We start from the raw sequence: 23,866 nt of genomic DNA, 5'->3' as shown, positions 1-23,866 counted from the left end.
GTACAAAGGCATGCAGACACACACACGCACACACAAAATAATAATTGTATACCAGCTTGTATCACAGGCTAGTTGGACACTTTCAAGGAAATGCCAGGATTCTCAGAATAATCATGAACTCTGACATCAGTCTTCACATACATACATAGTTTAAAGGGGCACCTCATCCACTAAATCCCAATAATCAATCTACTGACAATAGAAAAGCCCTGGTAGAGCTCCAGTATGAACCAAGACAGGAGGAAGGGGGAGAGAAAGCAGTTAAGTATGGCAGAAGCAAGATTCTGTCTCTCCCAAAAGTTGGTAGCTAAGAGAAGCATTTATTTCTGGAGGAACTACTAAATATTCCAGCAGTTAATCCGGATATCCATTCTTTAACATTCTTATCTTTAAAGAATTAGAGGAGGAACTCAGCAAAGCTGATTAATTCTACGGGCAATCAAATGAATGACTCCTTTTAGGCGCATGCCTGTTCATCAAATTTCATACGAGTCATTGTATCACACTATTTCAAATTAGCCAGGTCTATTTATATTACAAAAATCAATATTCTACCCATGAAATTTCCTAATCACTTATTCTATTGCTATGAACATTTGCTCTGACCTTTTTTGGCAGTGGAAGATACGAATTACCAATATTTTCTAGGTGTCCATAATGTTGCAAATACAATTGTTCTGCCTACAGGAAGTAGAATCAGACATAATAATCATAGGTAATTTATTGCCAGGAAACTACTTTGATACAGCAGCTAGTAGAGAACAGGGATAAATGTGACAGCTTTTAGTTATTTGAGAATATTTAAGAGTTGTCCATTAAATTTCAGTTGTGCAACCAGACTAAAGAAAAATATGGACTGAAACTCTGTTCCAAGTGGATCCCATAGTGTTAAAAGAATCTTGCTTCAGAACAGTTAAACTAATGCAGTAGCCTAAGCTGCTTAAGGCACTCTCTGGGAGGCATGGGAGAAAATCAAGAAATGTTTCAATATGGAGCTTATTTAAAGTGAAGTAAATTCTTATTTATAACAGTAGTACAACCTGAAACAATAAGTAATCTTCAGTGCTTAATTCAAAGGAGATTTAGAAACGGTGTATCTCAAATACATATTTTTATTTTCAATGTTTTAAATGCATAGTAATTGAAAGGTCCCCTGATCTTATCTGTTTCACTAAATTGCAATTACACTATGTTGATTTAGCATACACAATTATTCTTTTTTTCCCAGACCGAAATGCAAAAATGACCATTTTTCATTTTCAGTATTTAAAATGGCAACATAGTTTATCCAAAAACATAGCATTACAGTTAAACCTTAAGTTTTTCTTGCTTTGTTTTTGCCACAGTTTTCATAGATAAACTAGGAATGAAAACATATGACAATAAAATTAGAAACAACTGGGAATACTGACAGTTTAAACAGCAGGATAAGTAATATATAAATTATACCAAATGCCTGAAAAACACTCTTTCCTGTTTGGACTGCCCTGAAAATACAAAAGTTAAGTACAGCTTCAAAGTGACCTGAAATCAGTTTCAAATAGATTCTAATGTTGAGGAGTCATGCTATAATTACAGGCGCACTGGTGACTGCGTTGCTACACATTTAACTTTCCCCATTATAGCTGACAGTAATCATTTCCCCATATTTAGAAATAGCCATAGCAGCAGAAAAATAATTTTTGTTGAGTAGGAAAGTGTCATACTACTATTACGTTACATAATAATATTAATATAAAGTGCAGTATTAAGAGTAAAAATTTGGATCAGAAGCTATTTGGAATTAAACATTTCAATATAGCTTATACTGAAAAATACTGAGTTAAAAGCAGATCCTTTTTTAAAAATGAAATTGTTACAAAATAAGTGTTAGGGAGTTTTGTCAACATAAATGTGAAATCCTCTACACAACTTTTTTGTTGATACTACAGGCTGAATCCAGACACTGTTAGATGCTGAGCATTATTCCTCGCTTCAAAATAGGATGTATCTGTTTCATCATTTGGTTGAGGTATAAAGGGCATGGTCTGATTGTGCAGATTATCCCAATCCACACCGTGAAAGAGGGGATGAAGCTTCAGCTCTAGAATGAACATTTAAAGAATGCGTTAGATTTAATTCTGTGACTTTCTCATACTTTCTAAGGGTTTTGGGTTATGATTCTGGATGTTTCCATAATTAAGTCTGGATTAATTTCCTGAACTAAGGATCTGAACAATCTCCAGGCTAAAGTTTAAATTAAACACAATTCATAAGAATGTTTGCCAATTTTGCCCTGCACGTAAGATTTAAAATTATGCTTTAACAAATATAATCTCTTGTCAAATCAGTATGTCAGTCATTTTTACACTAACCTGGAAATTCCAGGAAGCAATTCTGCAACTTGTAAATTCCATAGGTAAATGTAGCAAAAAGTGTCTACATCCACCATAGTGAGAATTGCATGTGATGTCCCGAACTCAAGGAATAAATAAAAGACTGTCATCTGTGAACGGATTTTGTTTTGTTAGCCATAAAGTATTATGTTGAACTGGTTTATGACCATCTGTATCACTAAGCTTTCAAGATGGATGGTTTGGCTCTTCCTTCAGCGGGGTTTTTCCCCCAAACCTTCAAATGCTTATGAAGTTTTTCATGCCCCCCGCAGCCTCATGCAACTTAAAACTGTTGATATTTACTTAAATTATAAGCTTCTAAGCTACTGGGTGAAGAAGTAACCAACCCTTGAGTCCAGCTCGCTTGGCACTGTCAACAGTTAAAAGAATATCAATCGCATTCTGAGCATTATCTGACAACTTCTCTCCACCTTCAGGCCATGGGATATCTGGAAACACACAAAAATTAGTACCACAGTATTTATGTTAGATAAGGAATCTTTGGATATGGTTTTGATGAAAGCAATTATTACCCCTTTTAAGAATATTCTGGAATACTTGTTGTGGTGTTTCATCATTGAATGGTGGAATTCCAGTTAAAAACTCAAACAGGCAAACTCCAAGCGCCCACCAGTCTACAGCAGCACCTGAAATAAAAGCAGTTCAAATAAATTCACATGGTCCCAGGAGATGTGTTAAATCAAGTTGTACTTACAGGAAGGATAGAAATCAAGGAAGGTAACATTTAATAGCTACACATCCTAGACCAATGTTTCTCAACCTTGGCAACTTTAAGATGTATGGACTTCAACTCCCAGAATTCCCCAGCCAGCATGTTGAAGTCCATACATCTTAAAGTTATCAAGGTTGAGAAACACTGTCCTAGACAAACAGCAATTGCCTTCTTCCCTTGCACTATTCTTACGTTAATACTTACCTAAATGCTTCATGACAAAAGCACATTGACACAAGCCATATCCCATGTGACTTCCAGAGGCCAACTGCATAATGGAAAGCTAAACCAAGCATGCTGAATTTCTCAGGCTTTAAAGGGAAATCAGTTACTATATCTAGAGCCTCATATTGCAAAGATTAAGCTCAGAACTGAGGTTTCAATTTGTTTTTTAAATCATCTGATAACTGTGGAGATCCATGTAAAAAACATGTACATAAAACAGTCTCCAGTGAGAAGCTTGGATTCAATGGCAAGTTCTATTTAGGACTATGTCTAGTTAATGGCCCTACTCTGAGAGCTTTCAGGTCATGAAATTCAGCGCTGGTCAAACATATGCAATCAGAAGCAAAAGCAGGCAAAGCTACTGAGGCACCAAACCCATGATTAAGCAGCATGCATCCTCCAGCTGCTACATTACCAAAGCTCCAGACAGCCCATCTTGTTGGGAATGAAACATGCATTAGCTGTGCCAACTTATATGCAGTGCAGATACAGATATATCGTCCCTGTTGTTTCAGAGATAATAGTTCAGAGAAGTTGGATGCACTGGCCAATCACAGCTAAAATCCTTCAGTAAGTTCTTAAGTACTGAATCATTTGGTTCACTCATTGTGTCTGAGGATAATTTAAACCACTCACACGATCAAGAATGAGATATGTCTGAACCCTCATCCATTTTCACTTAAATAGCAGCCCCCCCAAATAACAAACAGCAAAAAGCCTCCTAAATCTTGAAAGCCTAGCCCTACAATTCAATTTAGTGTTTAGTTATCCAGTAATCACTTGAGGCATGTTGCAGAAGAACTTGAGTATCCCCCAGCATTAAAATGTCAATGAGTAATACACATTCTAAACAAGAAATACAGTTTTGTATCTGCTGTTGTAGGGCAGAAGTGACCAAATTTTCCTAGGCAAACGTTATGGATTAAAAGATGCAGTCAAAATCCACATTTCTACTGCATTTTAACCTTTGAGTGATAAACCTATACACTGCAATAAGAAAGAGATAAAATAAATTTGTGTGCTTCTCTTCTCCTTTGCAAATCACTGGAGAAAGTGAACTTTGGAATACAAGAGAAAGCAGTGTTTTCAGGTTGCAACACAGCATATTTTTAAAGGAGAACAGAAGAAAGGTCAACATTGCATATGTCCCCCTCCCCACCCAAAAAACACCACCACCCTGTAATGAAGGAATGTGGATTTTTCCGTACTGTATTAAGGATGTTAGCCTTTGTAAGACGCACTTTTATTTTTGTTGAACTAGACTAACAAAATGACCCCTCTGGAAATATAAACTAACTCATTCTATATACCTTTCAATATTTGTCTCGAACAATGTGAACTTTGTTTTGTGAAGTGCTATAAACAAACTTACCAGTGGTCTGAATTCCTGTATGTAAAAAAAAATTAAGTAAACATTTTGGTATATTTATCACATTTGGTATATTTATCACGTTGCATTCACTTATTAAAGGCTGATAATGCTGAATACCGAATTCACCACCAATTAGCAGTTTTTCAAAGAAAAATATTCTTCCTTAAGATATTCTTGGAATTTTATTTTAAACTAGTTGAGTACATAGTCTATTTATTCACACCCAGGCAGAACATAAGGGAGAGTTTTATATTTCTGAGAATCAAAGGAAAGTACTTCTGGACCACTTCAGGCTACAACTGGTGGGTTGTATGTTTGAATGTAACATCCCCCCCACCCCCCGATCTATACATATCAGTGAGATAGCTAAAACTATATCAGCTTCTCTGGCTTTTTTTTTTTTTTTTTACATATATGAAATATTTTTTACTCAAGGAAACTTCAATCCTATATTCATCATGAATTCTGAAGTGCTGCAAATTTAGGAACATCTAGCCAGTTAACATCAAAATTTGAAACCATGGTTTGATTCTTATTTGAACCATCTTGAATTAGAATAAATTAGTTTCAAACACTTCTATAAGAAACTGTTTTAAAAAAAAGCCTTTCCCAATCATTCAGTTGTTCAAACTGCAGCATAGATGGATACTAAATTTTTTAACCATTGCTTATGGAATGAACCACAATTAACTCTGTACATATCATTGGTTAATAAACAATACTTAATAAATCACAATAGTTGACTTCATATAAAAACTTGGTGTACTCTGTGAACTTGATTCCCAAGAAGGATTAAGCTATCTCTTCATTATAACAAGCAACTATTATGGGCCTTAAGAAGGTAGACCAGTGTTTTTCAACCTTGGCAACTTTAAGATCTGTGGACTTCATCACCCACAGTCCACATCCAGTCCCTCTTTTTTTTTGTCTGTAAGACTGAACTACCTTACTCTCAAATGATATACTAAATTTAAGTGAATTCTTGACAATGGTGATATTCTGGGTGGAAGGAAGAAAGGGTTTTTAAGATTAAATCCTGGATTCCATTAGGTTGATAATTAAGGATTTAAAAAAGTCAGAATCTATCGCAAGACTGAAAAATGTGAATGATGAACACATGTAATTATCCATAACCAGTCAAAATTAGTTTGTTTACCATGAGTCTTTGCAAAGAGAAGTTCAGGTGCTAAGTAATCTGGAGTTCCTAAAATGTGTTCTCCTTCTACTGGAGCAGCCCCTCTTCGGACACTTTTTGGGGTCCTGTAGGGTGTACCAACATTTCCCTGAGGAGTCTGATTCAAAAAATAAATACTACATCAGATATAAGTTCAGATATTCAGCATATATTTTGTTCCTTGATTCAAATGATGAGTGGCTTTTAAGGAGCCTAGTCACCTTATCAGCAATGAAGCATCTTATGCAATTCTAAAACACTCAGAATTATCTCAGACTAAAAGGGTTTTCTTGTATGCCTCTCTTGTGGCCCAAGTTTTAATAAGTAGGGACTATATTATTACTAAGGGATGTCACTGGAAAAGTTGGGCAGATTCTTGAGTCCTTTGGGGGAGGATTGGAGATTTTTTAAAAATGCAAATGAAATGTCTTAAACAATTATTCTGAACCAGATTGTTTTGGGCTGCCAAAAGTCAATGACCTAATTTTGGCAGCACAATTCTGGGGTTTTCATGGGTTGCATCAAACAGATGAGGGATCCATCGGTTGCCTATTTTGGTTCTGTGCCAAGACTTTTATAGATTCCATCAAAGTTTCACTTTAAACCGTAAATGACAACTGGCCATGAAATCCTTAATGCCACTCATGAGATGCACCCATCTGGAAAGTACAAGAAGTTTTGAGCCTTGAGCTATATGTTAACCATAAAACTAAAAGTAGCATTTACTTATTACTCAGGCTTCTATGCTGTTCCAATTCATTGACTCTCAGTGGATAAAAGAAAAATCTAAATTCAGTATTAAGGTTAAAATCATACAAACATTTAAACAAAAGAAATATTGCAGGATTTTTTTCAAAGGCTACAGTACATCAAGCATCCTGTTTTCCTCTAATCTGGCACCACAATCTCCTTAACTTTTAGTCAGCACAGCTAAGAGCTGTACAAGATGGGAATTCTGGGAGTTGTAATCCCAACACAGCTGAGGGTCCCAGACAGGAGAAGGCTGATATAAATGATGTGTTAAATCTTTCACTTTATTTTGAAATGATGTGTTTTAATAATGCCCTCTATGAATTAATTTTACATGCAATTCATGTAAATCCATTAAAAACCTGATGCTTCTATCTGCTGCCTTACATCCAGGTATAAACTCTGTGTTTTAAACAAATGAACTTAAGAAGGCTCAGCTACACTTCTTGCATGCTAACATCTTGTCTGTTCTGTTTTTTCAGGTGGCATTGAAGAAATGGAGAAATCTGAATAAGCTGAATTTTAGTTCCAGTAAAAACAAGATTTAAGTCGTGACTAATTTTCCCATTGACTTCAATGGAGAAGAAATTCAAGTAACTTAGTTTGGATCCCAGTTTACAGAAGCTTTTCTTCCAGATTTATTGAGATTAGTAAAGGTAAAGGTAAAGGTTTCCCTTGACGTAAAGTCCAGTCGTGTCCGACTCTAGGGGGCGGTGCTCATCTCCGTTTCTAAGCCTTGGAGCCGGCGTTGTCCCTAAGGACCCGTCCATGGTCATGTGGCCGGCATGACTCACGGAACGCCGTTACCTTCCCGCCGAAGCGGTACCAATTAATCTACTCACATTTGCATGTTTTCGAACTGCTTGGTGTGCAGGAGCTGGGACGAGCAACGGGAGCTCACCCCGCCGCGCGGTTTCGAACCGCCGACCTTCCGATCGGCAGCTCAGCGGTTTAACCCGCAGCGCCACCGCGTCCCTGTATTGAGATTACATCCTCAAAAATTTTGTGGGGTGTGCATACTAGGAATTGTGGGAGTTATAATCCCCAACTTCTGGATGGCACCATCTTAAGGAAGGTAACCCATCACATGAATGGGCTATAAAAATGCCAGAGATCTTGAAACTGAAAGAATATGCACAAGTATATGGCCAACTTTATGTAACATAATTTTCCATAAATTCACACATATTTGAATAGCAAAATGGGTGTGATACCAACATACAAACCATTTTCAGACTAATATTCATATTTTAAAAGAGTTAAATATGAAGCAGCCCAGGGTTTGTATTTCTGCTAAGAAAGGTCTATAATAATTTTTGATATAAGTTTATCTAAATAGAAGAGTCCTGTCACATTCTGCAACTCAGAGATCCAAGGCTTCCAGGGAAAATTCTTATAATGGTAAGTTTCCCTTGAAATGAAATTATAAATAATAGAATGTAAGAGTTGAAAGGGACCTTGAAGATCCATAAAAAACAGATCTAAGGTTGAGAGTTGCCCATCACTGGCCACATTTGCAAATTTCATGAAACTCCTGTCAACTGAGGGATTTCTACCATATATACCAGTGGGAGCTAAGCAACTCTTTATATGGAAGTGTCCTAAGATGCTGTATTGCACTGTTCAATATGCTCGTTGAATACCTACCTGATAAATCCTGTAGGTTGTCCCTTTTTGTGCAGGTGTAACAGTCATTGGATACGAACCACTGCAAGCAGAGATATCCATTCCTTCTACAGATATCATACTAATTTTTGAAGGCTCAGACATATTAGACATATTGATAGGACTGCTGTAACTTCGGAATGCAACAATATTTTTTGTAAGTGCCTTCAGCATTTCCATTGGTGAAGAATGAACATTGGTGTGCTTTTCTGTAATGTATTTCAAACTCTTATCTTGATTGTGATCCAGGGATCTGCTCTCCTGGACAGGAAGCATTGGTTCACCATTGGGGCAACAAGGTGATGTTGCTAACATAGCTTCTGGTTTTAGTTCTTCAAGGGGGACATCTTTAATGCTCCCATTTAAATCAAACATGTGTTTTTCTAAGTGGTTCTCTGCAGCAGAGACCTCTGGAAGGGATAAATCAGAGTCCATGCTCATGCTTGCTAAAGGCTTTTCATCATCAATGCATAAGAAACTGGAGTTCATGTGTTCCTTTTTCCCATCCTTTTCACAATCTGCATCTAGTTCATTCATAAGATTCTTAGCTATTAAAGGGGTCCCTGGTTTGTTCCCTTTGTTTTGTTCTGTACAACTGGAATCCTTTGCTTGATTTTCCTTTGCACAGGTCTCTTGCATGCACCCTTCAAGTTTTAAGCAACAGATTTCAGCTGTCAAACTTGTGCTTTGCTTTTTTGGGATCTCAATGATTTTACAGCCACGCTTATATTCGCCATTGTTTTTTTTCACAAGGATATGTTCTTGAGAAGGGCTAGTGTCAACTAATTCAAAGCATCTTTTGACACCAGTCTTCTGCAACACTGGTCTCTCTTTCTTTTCTTTCATGAGATTGTCCAAGCCCAGATGGGAGAAGTGACAGTTAGAAGGATTTGCTACCTCCTTGGATTGAGCAGAGTTGTCTGTACAAAGCTTTTCTTCCCATTTGTTGTATTCTGAAAGACATTTTCTGACTAAATCTTTCATATCACAAATTCTTTCAGAAATATCTGATGGGTCAAAAAGTTCACTCCTTCCATCATGCCGGTCTCCAGAGTCATTACTACTAATAGGGGAAATAGCAGATTCCAGCAACTTTTGCTTTAAGGCTTTAGTGTTGTTGACAAGCAGCGTATCAGTACACTCGCGTTTCTCCATTGCGTTCACTTGACTTGCAGCAGGGCAGAAGTCTTCTGCTTCCTGAAAACCAAGTAGTTCCAAACTAAACAGTCAAACATTACTCCAGTCCAACCCCAAAATAAAGTAATTACACACACTGGAATAACTAAAATTAAAACCAAATTAGAACGAAACAAAGGATGAAGAACTAATATGTAAATCTAAAAAGCATTAAAAGGTTTGGAATAGCACTTTTGCTGAAAGAGGCAAGTCTTTGTTTCCAAAGAACAGGCCTCTGGACATTCCAGATTCTAGGCAGCAGAATGTAGGGCCTGTCTGCCATATTTCAGATGGAAAGAGCCTCTAATTCTGATTGGAACTGAATGGAAAGAGAGTGTCCCTAATCACAACAGCTTCCTAGTGCAATTTCACATCCATGCACAAAACCATCTTTATGGTGGTTGATATAAATGCTTATTACTACTAACGCTAACTGATTTTATTGTAAACCACCCAGAGTCCCCCTCTCTTGGGGGAGATGGGCAGTAATGGAGGTTTAATAAATTAAAAAAATAAATAAACTCAATTTGTGTAACACTGAACTAAAAATAAAATAGTATATTTATAGATATACTCCTGGGAGTAAGATCTATGAGCCAGGGCAAATTGGATGTTTTTATTGGTGAGATGTCAAGATTAAAGATAGACATTTTGGGTGTCACTGAACCGAAATGGACTGGAATGGGCCACTTCACATCAGATGACCACCAGATCTACTACTGTGGACAAGAGGACCACAGAAGAAATGGAGTAGCCTTCATAATTAATAGTAAAGTGGCTAAAGCAGCACCTGGATACAATCCAAAAAACGACAGAATGATCTCAATTCAAATTCAGGACAAGCCATCTAACACCACAGTGATCCAAATATACGCCCCAACCACAGATGCTGCAGAAGCTGATCAGTACTATGAGGATCTGCAGCACCTACTGGACAATACGCCTAAAGGAGATGTTGTTCTCATCACAGGAGACTGGAATGCTAAGGTGGGCAGTCAGATGACACCTGGAATTACAGGTAAGCATGGCCCGGGAGAACAAAACGAAGCAGGACATCGGCTGATAGAATTTTGCCAAGACAACTCACTCTGCATAACAAACACTCTCTTCCAACAACCTAAGAGACGGCTTTATACATGGACTTCCCCAGATGGACAACACCGAAATCAGATTGACTACATCCTTTGCAGCCAAAGGTGGCGGACATCTATACAGTCAGTAAAAAAAAGACCCGGAGCTGACTGTAGTTCAGATCACAAACTTCTTCTTGCACAATTTAGGATCAGACTAAAGAGATTAGGGAAGACCCACAGATCAGCTAGATATGAGCTCACTAATATTCCTAAGGAATATGCAGTGGAGGTGAAGAACAGATTTAAGGGACTGGACTTAGTAGATAGGGTCCCGGAAGAACTATGGACAGAAGTTCGCCACATTGTTCAGGAGGCGGCAACAAAACACATCCCAAAGAAAGAGAAAACCAAGAAGGCAAAATGGCTGTCTGCTGAGACACTAGAAGTAGCCCAAGAAAGAAGGAAAGCAAAAGGCAACAGCAATAGGGGGAGATATGCCCAATTAAATGCAAAATTCCAGAGGTTAGCCAGAAGAGATAAGGAATTACTTTTAAACAAGCAATGCATGGAAGTGGAAGAAGACAATAGAATAGGAAGGACAAGAGACCTCTTCCATAAAATTAGAAACATTGGAGGTAAATTGCAGGCAAAAAAGGGTATGATCAAAAACAAAGATGGCAAGGACCTAACAGAAGAAGAGGTCAAGAAAAAGTGGCAAGAATATACAGAAGACCTGTATAGGAAGGATAACAATATCAGGGATAGCTTTGACAGTGTGGTCAGTGAGCTAGAGCCAGACATCCTGAAGAGTGAGGTGGAATGGGCCTTAAGAAGCATTGCTAACAACAAAGCAGCAGGAGACGACAGCATCCCAGCTGAACTGTTCAAAATCTTGCAAGATGATGCTGTCAAGGTAATGCATGCTATATGCCAGCAAATTTGGAAAACACAAGAATGGCCATCAGATTGGAAAAAATCAACTTATATCCCCATACCAAAAAAGGGGAACACTAAAGAATGTTCAAACTATCGAACAGTGGCACTCATTTCACATGCCAGTAAGGTAATGCTCAAGATCCTGCAAGGTAGACTTCAGCAATTCATGCAGCGAGAATTGCCAGATGTACAAGCTGGGTTTAGAAAAGGCAAAGGAACTAGGGACCATATTGCCAATATCCACTGGATAATGGAAAAAGCCAGGGAGTTTCAGAAAAACATCTATTTCTGTTTTATTGACTATCCTAAAGCCTTTGACTGTGTGGACCATAACAAATTGTGGCAAGTTCTTAGCAGTATGGGGATACCAAGTTATCTTGTCTGCCTCCTGAGGAATCTGTATAACAACCAAGTAGCAACAGTAAGAACAGACCACAGAACAATGGACTGGTTTAGGATTGGGAAAGGAGTACGACAGGGCTGTATACTCTCACCCTACCTATTCAACTTGTATGCAGAACACATCATGGGACAAGCTGGGCTTGAGGAATCCAAGGCTGGAGTTAAAATTGCTGGAAGAAGCATTAACAATCTCAGATATGCAGATGATACCACTTTGATGGCTGAAAGCAAAGAGGAACCGAGGAGCCTTATGATGAAGGTGAAAGAAGAAAGTGCAAAAGCTGGCTTGCAGCTAAACCTCAAAAAAAAGATTATGGCAACCAGCTTGATTGATAACTGGCAAATAGAGGGAGAAAATGTAGAGGCAGTGAAAGACTTTGTATTTCTAGGTGCAAAGATTACTGCAGATGCTGACTGCAGTCAGGAAATCAGAAGACGTTTAATCCTTGGTAGAATAACAATGACAAATCTCAATAAAATAGTTAAGAGCAGAGATATCACACTGACAACAAAGGTCCGCATAGTTAAAGCAATGGTATTCCCCGTAGTAACATATGGCTGCGAGAGCTGGACCATAAGGAAGGCTGAGAGAAGGAAGATCGATGCTTTTGAACTGTGGTGTTGGAGGAAAATTCTGAGAGTGCCTTGGGCTGCAAAAAGATCAAACCAGTCCATACTCCAGGAAATAAAGCCAGACTGCTCACTTGAGGGAATGATATTAAAGGCAAAACTGAAATACTTTGGCCACATGAGAAGACAGGACACCCTGGAGAAGATGATGATGCTAGGGAAAGTGGAAAGGAAAAGGAAGAGGGGCCAAGGGCAAGATAGATAGATGATATTCTAGAGGTGATGGACTCATCCCTGGGGGAGCTGGGGGTGGTGACGACCGACAGGAAGCTTTGGCGTGGGCTGGTCCATGAAGTCACGAAGAGTCGGAAGCAACTGAAGAAATAACACAACTACTGGGAGGCATACAACTTGGAAACTTACTTTAGTGATACATTTTTCCTTCCCTACCCCCAAAGTACTGTAGGATCAAGAGAATAGCTAATACTTGTTCTTATACTCAGATCCTGCTTATGTAGAGGACCTTGCTTCGCGTCCACATTTAGCTATTGAAACTCATTGGTTACTACGGGGCAGTCTCTATTTCTCACAAGCCACCCAATCATACAAGCCAGTTTATTTATTTACTGTATATATGAAATTATGAAATATGCCTCAATCTCCCATATTAATGGGAATAAAATTGGAGACCGGAATACTACGAATGATATCTTGAGTTCCTGGAAGAAAGATGATATAAATCTAACCAATAAATAAATAAATTTGAAGACACAATCACCATAAGCTTTAAGATCCAGATACTATTTGAAAATAGAGCATGTTTTGCTCGCCTTGGAGAATCTTGCTTCTATAGGCATGTTCTCTACTAACTGAGGAATTGTATTTTATGCATAGGAATGGAATGTATTGAGGGGACAAAACTGGCAGAAGATGGGTGTGTGAACCCAACATTGCTATCAATCACCTGAACCAACTTTTAGAAAATGTTTGTATCAGGATAGGAAGGAACTGCCTGACATTTGAAGAACCAAAAATATAGCCAACAAAACAACTAAAAGTTCTATCTCCACATCAGAATATGCTATCCATTCCCTGTAAGGCTACCCTACTTGGAAAAACAATTTTTAAAAGCCTTTGAAATGTTGTCCAATCCCAGCAGAGAATCGTTCAAGTCAAGAAGAAGCAAACACTCAGAAAAGAAGCAGTCCTAACCTGGATGTCCTTTTCCCACCTGGGGCTGCTGCAGCACTCAGATTCCATACTAGACAGCTGGGTCCGGGAATGGCTACTGGCACTGGATGTCCCATGCCTTCTTCTGGACTGAAGCAGAGTTGGCGTTAAACTCCTTACAGGCATTCCAGGCATAACAGCTGAAGAATCAAGGCCTTCAAAAGGAACAGGTCATTTTTGTCTTTTTAATAAAATGCTTACTTACAGCAAATGAAAGCATGAAGGCTTTTTCAACTGAGCCATAAAGCAAAACCACTTCAAATAAATAATATGTGTTTCTTTTAAATGAATAAATTAGACATTTCTCTCCTGCCTTCAAAATTCTTTCTAGTGCAACTTATCTTTTTATCTATTTTATTTTAAATTTGCTCAATTATAAGAATTTTCTGGCAGTTTAAAAAGCTACTAAAAGTACAAAAGGCAAGAAACAGTAAAATATAAGTTTACATTCATTTAGAAAGTGTATAGTACAAATAATAATAAACCACATAAACCACACCAACACAAATTTCTAACCTAAATTGTTGTGGATTCCATCTGAAGAAGGAGCACAACACTGAGGAGAAGAACCATGTCTATTGCAATTGTTGAGTGCCTGCTTTACAAGAAAGGGACCTTGGACAATGGAAAAGCAAAGATTTTTATAGAAGTTGAGGACTACAAGGATCTGATTGGCTGGCCTGTTTGGGAAGCTATGCAGCTCCTTGTCTGTGTACTGGGGTGAATTCTATCCCAGCGTGTGAAGTCTGGCCCTGGCAGATTGAGTGGAGGAAACAGATCAATGGTCCAACAGTCAAGAAGGCAGGCCCAGCAGGTGTTGCGGAGCGCTAAGAACACAAGATGCTTAGACATCCTGGCCATCCCCTGCAACAGGTGAGGTCTCCAGCCTTAATGGCTGTCTGTGCCACTGGATTACGGTCCCTTCTGCCAAGAGAGTGGGAGTGCCCCTGTACAACAGCTGCTCCACTTAACACTCCATCACGCACAGGTTTCTGTTGTGCAATTCATCTTCGTCTACAATGCATCTACAATTCATCTCAGTTCCAAACCTAATTCATTAAGCCCTGCAGCGATGGGAGAGTGGTGAAACAACAGGTGGAGATGACCACTGGCAGTTGTAGTCACAAACCTGTACGTGGGCGGCCTTCGGACCAGTGGTCATTCATCACGTTGCCAGGGGCAGCAGAGACATCCAGCAGCATCCAGGGTAACTGGGCAGCCTTTTTGGGATAGCACTGCCCACCCTCACATGAGGGAGAGGGTTAGAAAAAGTACCCTAAAGATTGCCTGCCCCACAACATCTGGCTAGCTAACTGCGGCTGGCAGATCATCTCCTTAGCAGTCAAATATCAAGAAAAACAAATCAAAGAAAACTCATCTTCGGAGCCTGGAACACCCTCACATTGCTGGATAGAGACAAGGTGTCAGGTCCTAAAAGACAAACAGCACTCATAACAGCCGAACTTCGCCGTTATAGCATTGACATCACTGCAGTCAGTGAGACCAGGCTTGCAGACAAAGGTTCATCACAGGAAGCAGCAAGTGGATATACGTTCTTTTGGAAAGGGAAACCACAGACTGACAGCAGGACTCACAGAGTAGGTTTTGCAAACAAACTGCTCTGCTGAAGAACATCTCTACTCTACCTACTGGAATAAATCAATGTATTATGAAGTTCTGCCTCCCTCTCAGCAAGTCCTGGTACATCATTGTCAGCATCTACACACCAACTCTCACGAGTCCAGACAAAGACCTGGACCAGATTATTCAAACAATCCCCACCAGGGACAAACTCATCATTCTGGGTGACTTCAGTGCTAGGGTGGGGACGGACAGCAACAACTGGGACCGAGTCCTTGGGAGGCATGGGGATTTGCAAACAAGTACGAAACAACCTAGATGCATTCCAAATCCAAACACTGGCAGTTACTTAATTATGTCACAGTATGTCAGCACAACCTTACAGACATCACCATCACCCAGGCCATGCAAGGTGCTGAGTGCTGGACAGATCACAGGCTGGTCTGGTTGGTCCTCAACCTGCACATACCCGTTTTACGCTGTAAGCAACCAATGTCATTCAACATTGGCAGACTGCAAGACCCAGGCCAAGTCCACCGTTTTCAAGATGTGCTTAATGAAAAACTCTCTGGCAATTTACTGCTTGTAGGAACCTGTTCTGAAAAGTGGTTGCAGTTTAAAGATGTCATCACACAGACTGCAACAACTGTACTCAGATTGAAAACCCGGGTGCATCAAGACTAGTTTGATGAAAACCATTTCAGCAGCCTCCCAGGCCAAGAACAAGGCCTATGCAGATCTGATGGCAGAATGAGCCATCATCTAAATATAGACGCAGTCCAACGTACAGGCAGAACTGCAAGAAATGCAGGACGAGTGGTGGCAGAGAAAGGATGAACAGGTGGAATGCTATGCAGACATGCATGCCGCCAGAGAGTTCTTCAGCGCTATAAAGTCAGTTCATGGTCCTTCTAAATCAAGAGACTCCCCCTTGCTGTCATCTGATGGGTTAAACATGATCAAAGACCAGGAGTGACTGAAAAATATTGGGCTGAACACTTTTTCAACCTACTTAATAGGCCATGCACAGTTGATCCTGATGTCTTACAGCAGATTACTCAGCTGCCAATCTTGGGTGCCCTGGACCTGCCTCCCTTTACTGATGAGATCAAGAAAGCAATCTTGCAGATGAGCTCAAATAAAGCAATAGGGCAGGATGGCATTCCTGCTGAACTCTACAAAAGATTAGACCCAAACGCCTTACAGGCATTCCAAGACATCTTGGAAGACTTCTGATTCACAGGGGAGATGCCTGACAACTTCTGTGATGCCCTCATCGTGGCTCCCTATAAAAATAAGGGAAGCAAATCACACTGTAGAAAATAAAGGGTTTTCTCACTGCTATCCATCACAGGTAAGATTTTTGCCCACATTCTCCTGAACAGACTTGTCACTGTCTCGGAAAGAACCTCCCAGAGGTGCAGCGTGGCTTTCGGCCAGAACAGAGTACAGCAGACATGGCATCTGCTATGAGACAAGTCCAGGAAAAGCTCATCGAGCAAAACAAACCTATTTATGCTATCTTCATTGACGTGACAAAGGCATTTGATGCTATAAATAGGGAGGCTCTCTGGACGATCTTGAAACGTTATGGATGCCCAAGGAAATTCTTGAAGTTGATTCAGCTACTCCATGACAGAATGACAGAACAGGTCCTTCACAATGGTGATACGTCAGCTTCATTTGCCATTTCCAATGGGGTGAAGCAGGGTTACATGCTAGCCCCAGTCCTGTTCAATCTGTTCTTCACTTACATGTTGTCACATGCTGTCCAGGATCTGAAGGAGGGAGTGTACATCAGGTACCGATTGGACGGCTCTCTTTGACCTTCACTGCTTGAATGCTGGGATGAATTGCCTCCATACAGTGATTCAAGAAACCCTCTTTGCTGATGACTGCGCACTCCTGGCACACAATGACAGTGATCTACACTTGATGCTGAACAAATTCTCAGATGCTGCTATGCTCTTCGGCCTATTAGCCTGAAAAAGACTGAAGTACTTTACCAGCCGTGCCAAATACCCCATAGAACCAAAAATTACTGTTGATGACACCCAGCTGACAAATATAAACAGCTTCAAATACCTGGGAAGTATCATCTCAACTGATGAATTTTTGGACAAAGAAACTGACTCCAGGATCAGCAAGGCCGGCCAGGCTGTGGGGTGGCTGCATACTAGAGTACTCAGTTAACACAATGTCTGTATCTCCACAAAGCTTAAAGTCTACAGAGCTGTGCTTATTCCTTCTCTCTTTGTCCTAACAGTCAGGAATCACGCTGAGACGAGGAGCAGGTCTCTAGTGTTTATTACTGCTACATAAGACCGAAAATCCTAACGAACTGAAGAAGCGTGGGAAAACCCAGACAGATAAACCGCAAAAGTTAAGGCAGGTCTGATCTGTGTCTCTTTGAATGGCTACTTAATTCCTCAGTACTACGCATGCGTTTTCCCCCCTGGATAGGGGCCCCCTCCTGCTAGCCATCAGTACTCATGACACTCTTATATGGATGTGAGTCCTGGACTCTATACCAACCACACACCAAACAATTGGAGAAATTTCACATGCACGCTCTCTACTCCATCCATGGCATTCATTGGCAAGACCATGTGTCCAACCTCAAGGTCTTGGATCGTGCGAAGTCCACCAGCACTGAGTCCCTAAATATCAGAGCCCAGATGCGTTGGGTGGGACATGTCATCAGAATGGATGAAGACCATATGCCTTGCCATTTGCTCTGTGGTGAACTGGAGGCTGGGAAGAGACCTTGAGGTCATCCATGAAAGCACTACAAAGATGCTGTGAAGGAAACTTACATCACTATGACATCCAACCAAGGGAACTAGAACCTGTGGCTGCTGACAGAAGCCACTGCCAACCCCTGTGCTATGAAGCCTCCACCAGCTTTGAAGACAGGCGCCACCAAACACCAATAGAAAACCGTGAGTGGTGTTACAGAATAACACCCATAGATATTACAATAATGGACTTCCAGTGCCCCCATTGTGCTAGACTCTGCACTTCCAGACTGGGACTGCAGAACCACCTCTGTGTCCACAGATGAACTGCAGTGTGTCTTTTTCGAAGGACTACCTATATAGAGGGATTATCTATATATAGGCTTTGTCTGGGAGCAGGGAGAGTCAATTTGGGACTGATGGGATTAGGCAAAGAGATGAACTGTGTTTTGACTCTGGTCATATCTAAAAGACAGGGGGGGAAATGTGCAGTCTCCATTTTGTTTGGTAGATTTATTTTTTCCACAACAATAACCATAAAGTAACATAGAATCATTCAGGAATTAACCTGAATTTAAAGCACTCAGATGTGAAATGGCATCAAGGTGAGCAATGGATATGCCTATTTTGGATAGGATTCCAACAGTGGGGCACCCACCCCAATGGCCCTTTCTACACAAACACAGTATCTTTAAAAGGGTAAGATCACAAAGATATAGGAAATTCTTCCAGTGAGATACTTACATGCTCTCAGAAGCTTATTTGGTGCCATAGAGTAATCTTTGTAGCTGACAGATAGGGGAGAAGCAATTCCTCGAGAGAGCTGAGACATATCTGCACAAACAGGGCTTGGACTGTGCACAGGCCCCTTCCCTTCAACTGGAGTATACTGTGAAAGTAAGAATTTTTTTTTTCAGTAGATACACATATCCAAATTTATCACAGACATGGCAGTTTATAATTTCTGAACCCAAACATATGCTTGGGTATCTGTATTTTTGCAGTAACTTGACAGATGATAGACAGACAAACTACACACACACAATCTCAAGCTTTTTCCCAATATAATGCCCTATGGATAAGTTAACACAACAACCAGAGTTCCACTAACCATGCTACTGAATGTTAGATATGTTAATGACAAGCTGTGGAAGGCTCTCTCAAGGCTCAGAAACCAACGTCAGCTAAAATGCTGGGATTTGTTAATTGTTCAAATGGTTAAAAACCTCATGTAATTTAGTAGAATTTCTTTGTATTCTCCCACCTAGTATCCTCACTGCTATTTTTGGGTCCTAGTCAGATTTTTCTATAGTCCCAGACTTAAGTATTTCATTATACAATCTCCAACAATATCAGCAGGGTGATCTTAATTCTTATACAGGTGATAAGTGTGTCAGCTAAAGTTTTACATTCATAAATTTTGATCTTTTGATTCATTTTATGTTGTGTATTTGTCCTCATAATGGTTTTATTGTGTTGTAAACAGTACTGTATGAAGCCTTGAGAAATTCATTTTATGGTAATCTCATAAGTTAAACGAAATGAATAAACACATTATTTTGAATACTTACAAAACCAAAAGAGCTGATAAGAGATAATACTTGTCCAGGAGTACGAGAATAGTCTTGCTTAGATTTAGACATCGATGGTGTAGTGAGAATATCTATCATATTTATTTCTGAAAAAAAGTACGATCATTAGTTTCTAAATTATAATTTAGTTTAATAAGTATTTGTAAAACATGCAACCAAAGAAAATAATTAATTTTCATTATTCTTGGGTTCTTTAAGGACTATGTGCAGACTTACTGTTTTAAACTGAAAATAACAGTATACAAATAACAGTATAATTGGGCATATCAATTAACACTAAATGTTAAAGAAGTATTTTGAAAGAACTGCCATACACAGATGCATAAATACATAGAGATGTGTAGGGCTCACCTCTGTTCAGAGTAACTCTGGACAGTCCAAAGTCAGTCAACTTAATGTGACCCTCATTAGATATCAGCATGTTGTCTGGTTTTAGGTCTCTAGTAATAAAAAGAAAATGAAATATTTATAAATAGTTTAGTGTAATGCACCTTCCCCACTTGATGATCACTCACTGTCCATTCTAGTACATTGAGGGGAGACTAGATTGGAGAATGATATAATCATTTAAAGACATTAATACTCTGCTCCCAAATAAATTTTATACAATATAATTATTATGCCTAGATATCTATGCTGGCTCAGAGTAATACATTAAATAAGTGGTTAAGTGGAAGTGAACCTTTCTACTAAGTACACATACAGAATACACAAATGCCCTTGCTGACCTTTCAGTTTTGGGCCAGCAATACTTCTATAGTTTATTACCAAAGCAATCAGAATAAATCCTCTTAAAATGCCTTGCTTCTTGTGTATGTGTGTACTCTATCCCTGCATTTCAGAGGAGGGCACTGATCTCAATTTTCTCCTCCTGAAATGGCATTCCAAATTACATAAGATAAAAGATGCTCCAAACCTTTTGTTTGAAGCAGATCCAAATCCATTAAACTTGAGTCTTAAAGCAGCAGGTCTGCCACAAAAGTAATTATAGGTGATGAGTCAAGTTCCAACCTTCTGAAGCTGTGAAAACTCCTCGACCTAACTGAAAATGTTCAATTTTAAATTGGATGGAATCCAGCAGTAGAACTGCATAGCATGATTTTACCTATGGATTATCCCATGCCTGTGAAGGTAATCAAGAGCCAGTGCTGCTTCAGAAATATACTTCACTGCCATTTCTTCATCAAAGTAACCATATATATGAAGAAGAGATTTAACATCTCCACCAATAAGATATTCCATTACCTGCCAATGAAAAACAACTTAGTAAAACTCACACACTAATTTAGCTAAGAGCAGAGATAGGCAATCTGGCCCACATGAGCTCTCCAATCTTTTGTATAACCCTAGAGCTCATTCCAATTGCCCTGCTAAACTCCAGAGGCAAAACACTGAGTATCATCAATGCTTTTTCTATCACATTAAGTGTTATTGATGTTTCAAGGTCTAAAACAGTTAAATAATCTTTAAAACCTTGCCACTCAAAAGCTGGGCAAAACCAGAAAAATCATAACTCTGTACACTTGTCTGAGACAGCCCTGTCTGCAGAGATGGCCTTGTCTACTGTGGATTATCCAACAGGAAACTGTGGCTTTAGGATACAATTTATTTCAGATTACCCCATTCAGTTCCCATCCATATGTATTGTGCCTTCAACAAATCTGACTTAGAATTATATGAATTAAAATCCAGTACTTCTGAAGGGCACCAATTGAGGGAAGAAAAGTGATATAGTTCATATACCAAACTCAGAAATGTTCATTTGTTTTCTGCATCTGAGAAATGTCTATAAAAGGCTAAGTTAGAACATGACACAGTGCAGGCAAAACCAGATATTCAGTACAAATACAGCTTTAAAATATTGGATCAAAATTGGAACTGAGGCTGATATTCAAACAAGAGGTGATATGGACATTGGACAGTACTATAAAAATAAATCATAGGTTGAAACAACAGTTAAGCTATACTTGAAAGAAATAAGGTTTTCTAAAACAGTCTGAAACATGCATTTTGGAATCTCTTAAGATACTGCAGGTAGGTTACTCACCAAGTAGACATTGTTGGCAGATTGAAGTGAATAGAATAAGTGTACTATGAAAGGACTTTTACTGAGAGCCAAGGCATCTCTCTCTGCCTGTACCTGATGGGCCATATTCTTATTGATCAGATCAGCCTTTTTCACCACCTGTAAAACAATTATGCAAATGGTAATATATGGATCATACTTCTCCACTGAAGAAAAATGCATTATAAAGTTACTTTTTCCCTATGCCTATGATTCACAAATGTTCAGTAAGGATCCTTGCAGAATATCCCATGCATTAAATACCAAATAAAACAAACTCTCATGATGCATGGCTTAATGTATTAATTGTACTGTAAATCACTTAGTCTGGACTTAAGCTTTTGTGTACACTTTCAATCACCACTAAAAAGTCAGAGTTGGATCTAAACCTAATTATAAAGTTACCTATATTTAAACCCAATCCATAGAACGATTAGGCATGTATATCATGGTTCATTTAGCTGCCACCGATTACCTTTTCTGATGCAATAATGAAGTTTGCTGGCTTGGTCTAGGCCAGCTAAATGCTTAAGGGACTTGATATTTTAGAAAGCAATTTGGAAGGATCAAGCATCTACAAAGGGGCATGAGATGACATGATTTTCAGGATAGAAGCACATAGGGGACAGATGCTTGACTCTTTAGCCACTGCCACTTTTCTCCCACAACTACCCTAGTCTTTAGGGTTCTCTATGCTACACAAAGTACCTAGAGATGGTCAGCGGTTGGTGGAAAAAAGCAATGCTGGAAAAGTGAAGGATCCATATTCCTGCTCGACATTTTTCTACTGTAAATTGTCCCCTCATGCCAAATGTTTTGCAACTTTCAATTCAGTTCCACTATCACATGTCTAACTTGGCATTGAAGCCTATGACCAACCAAAATGAAAGCGAGCGTTTGGGCTTCCATTTTTAACTGGTTTCCGCGGCAGTTGCTCGGAGGCTCCAGCGAGCCCCACCCGCGGGTGCCTCACCTTGACGGCATAGAGCTTTCCGCCTTTGCGACCCAGATAAACCTTCCCGAAAGCGCCCCGGCTGATGGGCTTAACGATGGTAAAATCCTCGATGGAGGGCGGCTGGGGTACGGTGATGCGCCTCCCGCACGAGGCGCCGCTCTCCTTCTCCCTTCTCAAACCATCTCGGGATGCGGAAATTTCCGCCATTACGAGCGCCGCAGCCACCGTCCTTTTCCTCCGGGGCCCCCCGGCGCGCAGCCCGAACCGCGGCCTCGCCCCGCGACAATTCAAAGCTAAGCCCCACCCCCTGCTTCCGCACGTCGCCCGTCACCCGAAAGGACGCACGACGTATTAGCCACCACGGCAACTCACAGGGGCCGGACTCATCCGCAACACTTCCGGTTTCCCCGCTCCTGCCGTGGGCTGGGCTGGGCTGGCCTGGGCGGGCGCTCTCCTAGCGACACCCTCTGGATCCGAAAGAAATCCACGCAACTGTGCCTGTTTGGGTTGGGTGTCGTTTTATCTTTGCCTCCAAAAGATGTTAGGAACAAGCGTGATCTGTCAAGCTGTATTATTACTATTATTCCTGAAATTAAGTATTTATTATTCCTCAAATTTATATCCAGCTTTCATCTATATTAGTGTTCGAGGACGTATAATCAGGAGTTCAAGGCGGCTTTCATAGCCCCGCAGGAACCCTGCGAGGGTTGGAGATTGTGGCGACACAAAGTCAGCTAGGGAGGCTTAATCTGAAAATGGGGCTCTCCAGAGCTAGTCCAGCACTAATCATCTCGCGAAGGTCGCCTTGATCATCCCAATTCCACACAGAGTGCTGTTCAACTGTAAGAGGACTGTTAGTTTGCCGGAGCGAAGGTGAAAAACCAGCACGTTATACTGCTTCCTCCGCAAACGCATTTTAAGCCGGTTTAAAATTAAAACAATCCATGAAGATAAAACCGCCTTCATTGCACACGGGTGGAACCTAAAAGCACCAGATCCTTCATTCACTAACACGGCCGCGGGCGAAGTGGAGCTATCAGGCGGCCAGGGAAGGGATAAAGGGGAGGCCAGAAAGAGAGAGAAGGGGCGGCCTAGTCACTTTTCATCCAGGCCCAAACAACCGCCCGCTTCAGCCTCGCTTGTCTCCGCCACAGAGAGCGCCTCCATTTTACTAACGCTTCCCTGTGATTTACCACATCGCGCCGACACGAGCTCAGTATCGGACCAAACCGGTGCCCGCGGCGACCAACCATT

The 23,866-nt window shown here is 40.2% G+C and overlaps 1 protein-coding gene across 1 annotated transcript; it reads right to left on the bottom strand.

The window, feature by feature from the left end:
• Positions 1-703: 703 nt before the first annotated feature.
• On the bottom strand, positions 704-22,845 carry MASTL (microtubule associated serine/threonine kinase like). The gene is made up of 12 exons (XM_063303482.1): positions 22,631-22,845; positions 21,640-21,777; positions 20,698-20,837; positions 19,944-20,032; positions 19,572-19,678; positions 18,745-18,889; positions 13,664-13,836; positions 8,277-9,491; positions 5,862-5,997; positions 2,909-3,022; positions 2,723-2,824; positions 704-2,083 (listed from the first exon to the last, which is right to left on the bottom strand). Exons 1-12 carry the CDS (start codon positions 22,817-22,819, stop codon positions 1,926-1,928), a joined length of 2,706 nt encoding a protein of 901 aa, XP_063159552.1. The 5' UTR covers positions 22,820-22,845; the 3' UTR covers positions 704-1,925.
• Positions 22,846-23,866: the final 1,021 nt, after the last annotated feature.

Source organism: Candoia aspera, chromosome 4 (assembly GCF_035149785.1).
Source record: "Candoia aspera isolate rCanAsp1 chromosome 4, rCanAsp1.hap2, whole genome shotgun sequence".
Lineage (NCBI taxonomy): Eukaryota > Metazoa > Chordata > Lepidosauria > Squamata > Boidae > Candoia > Candoia aspera.
The sequence above is the reverse complement of the archived record's forward strand: the minus strand, read 5'-3'. Positions and strand labels throughout refer to the sequence as shown.

Bases quoted from the DNA above. Each gene is read 5' to 3' on its own strand.
- MASTL (XM_063303482.1), bottom strand. From the start codon at position 22,819: ATGGCGGAAATTTCCGCATCCCGAGATGGTTTGAGAAGGGAGAAGGAG. The intron at 19,679-19,943 runs GTGAGCCCTACA...ACTTTTTTTCAG, and splicing joins CAGAGTTACTCTGAACAGAG to AAATAAATATGATAGATATT. The intron at 9,492-13,663 runs GTTAGGACTGCT...CTTGGTTTTCAG, and splicing joins GGTGGGAAAAGGACATCCAG to GAAGCAGAAGACTTCTGCCC.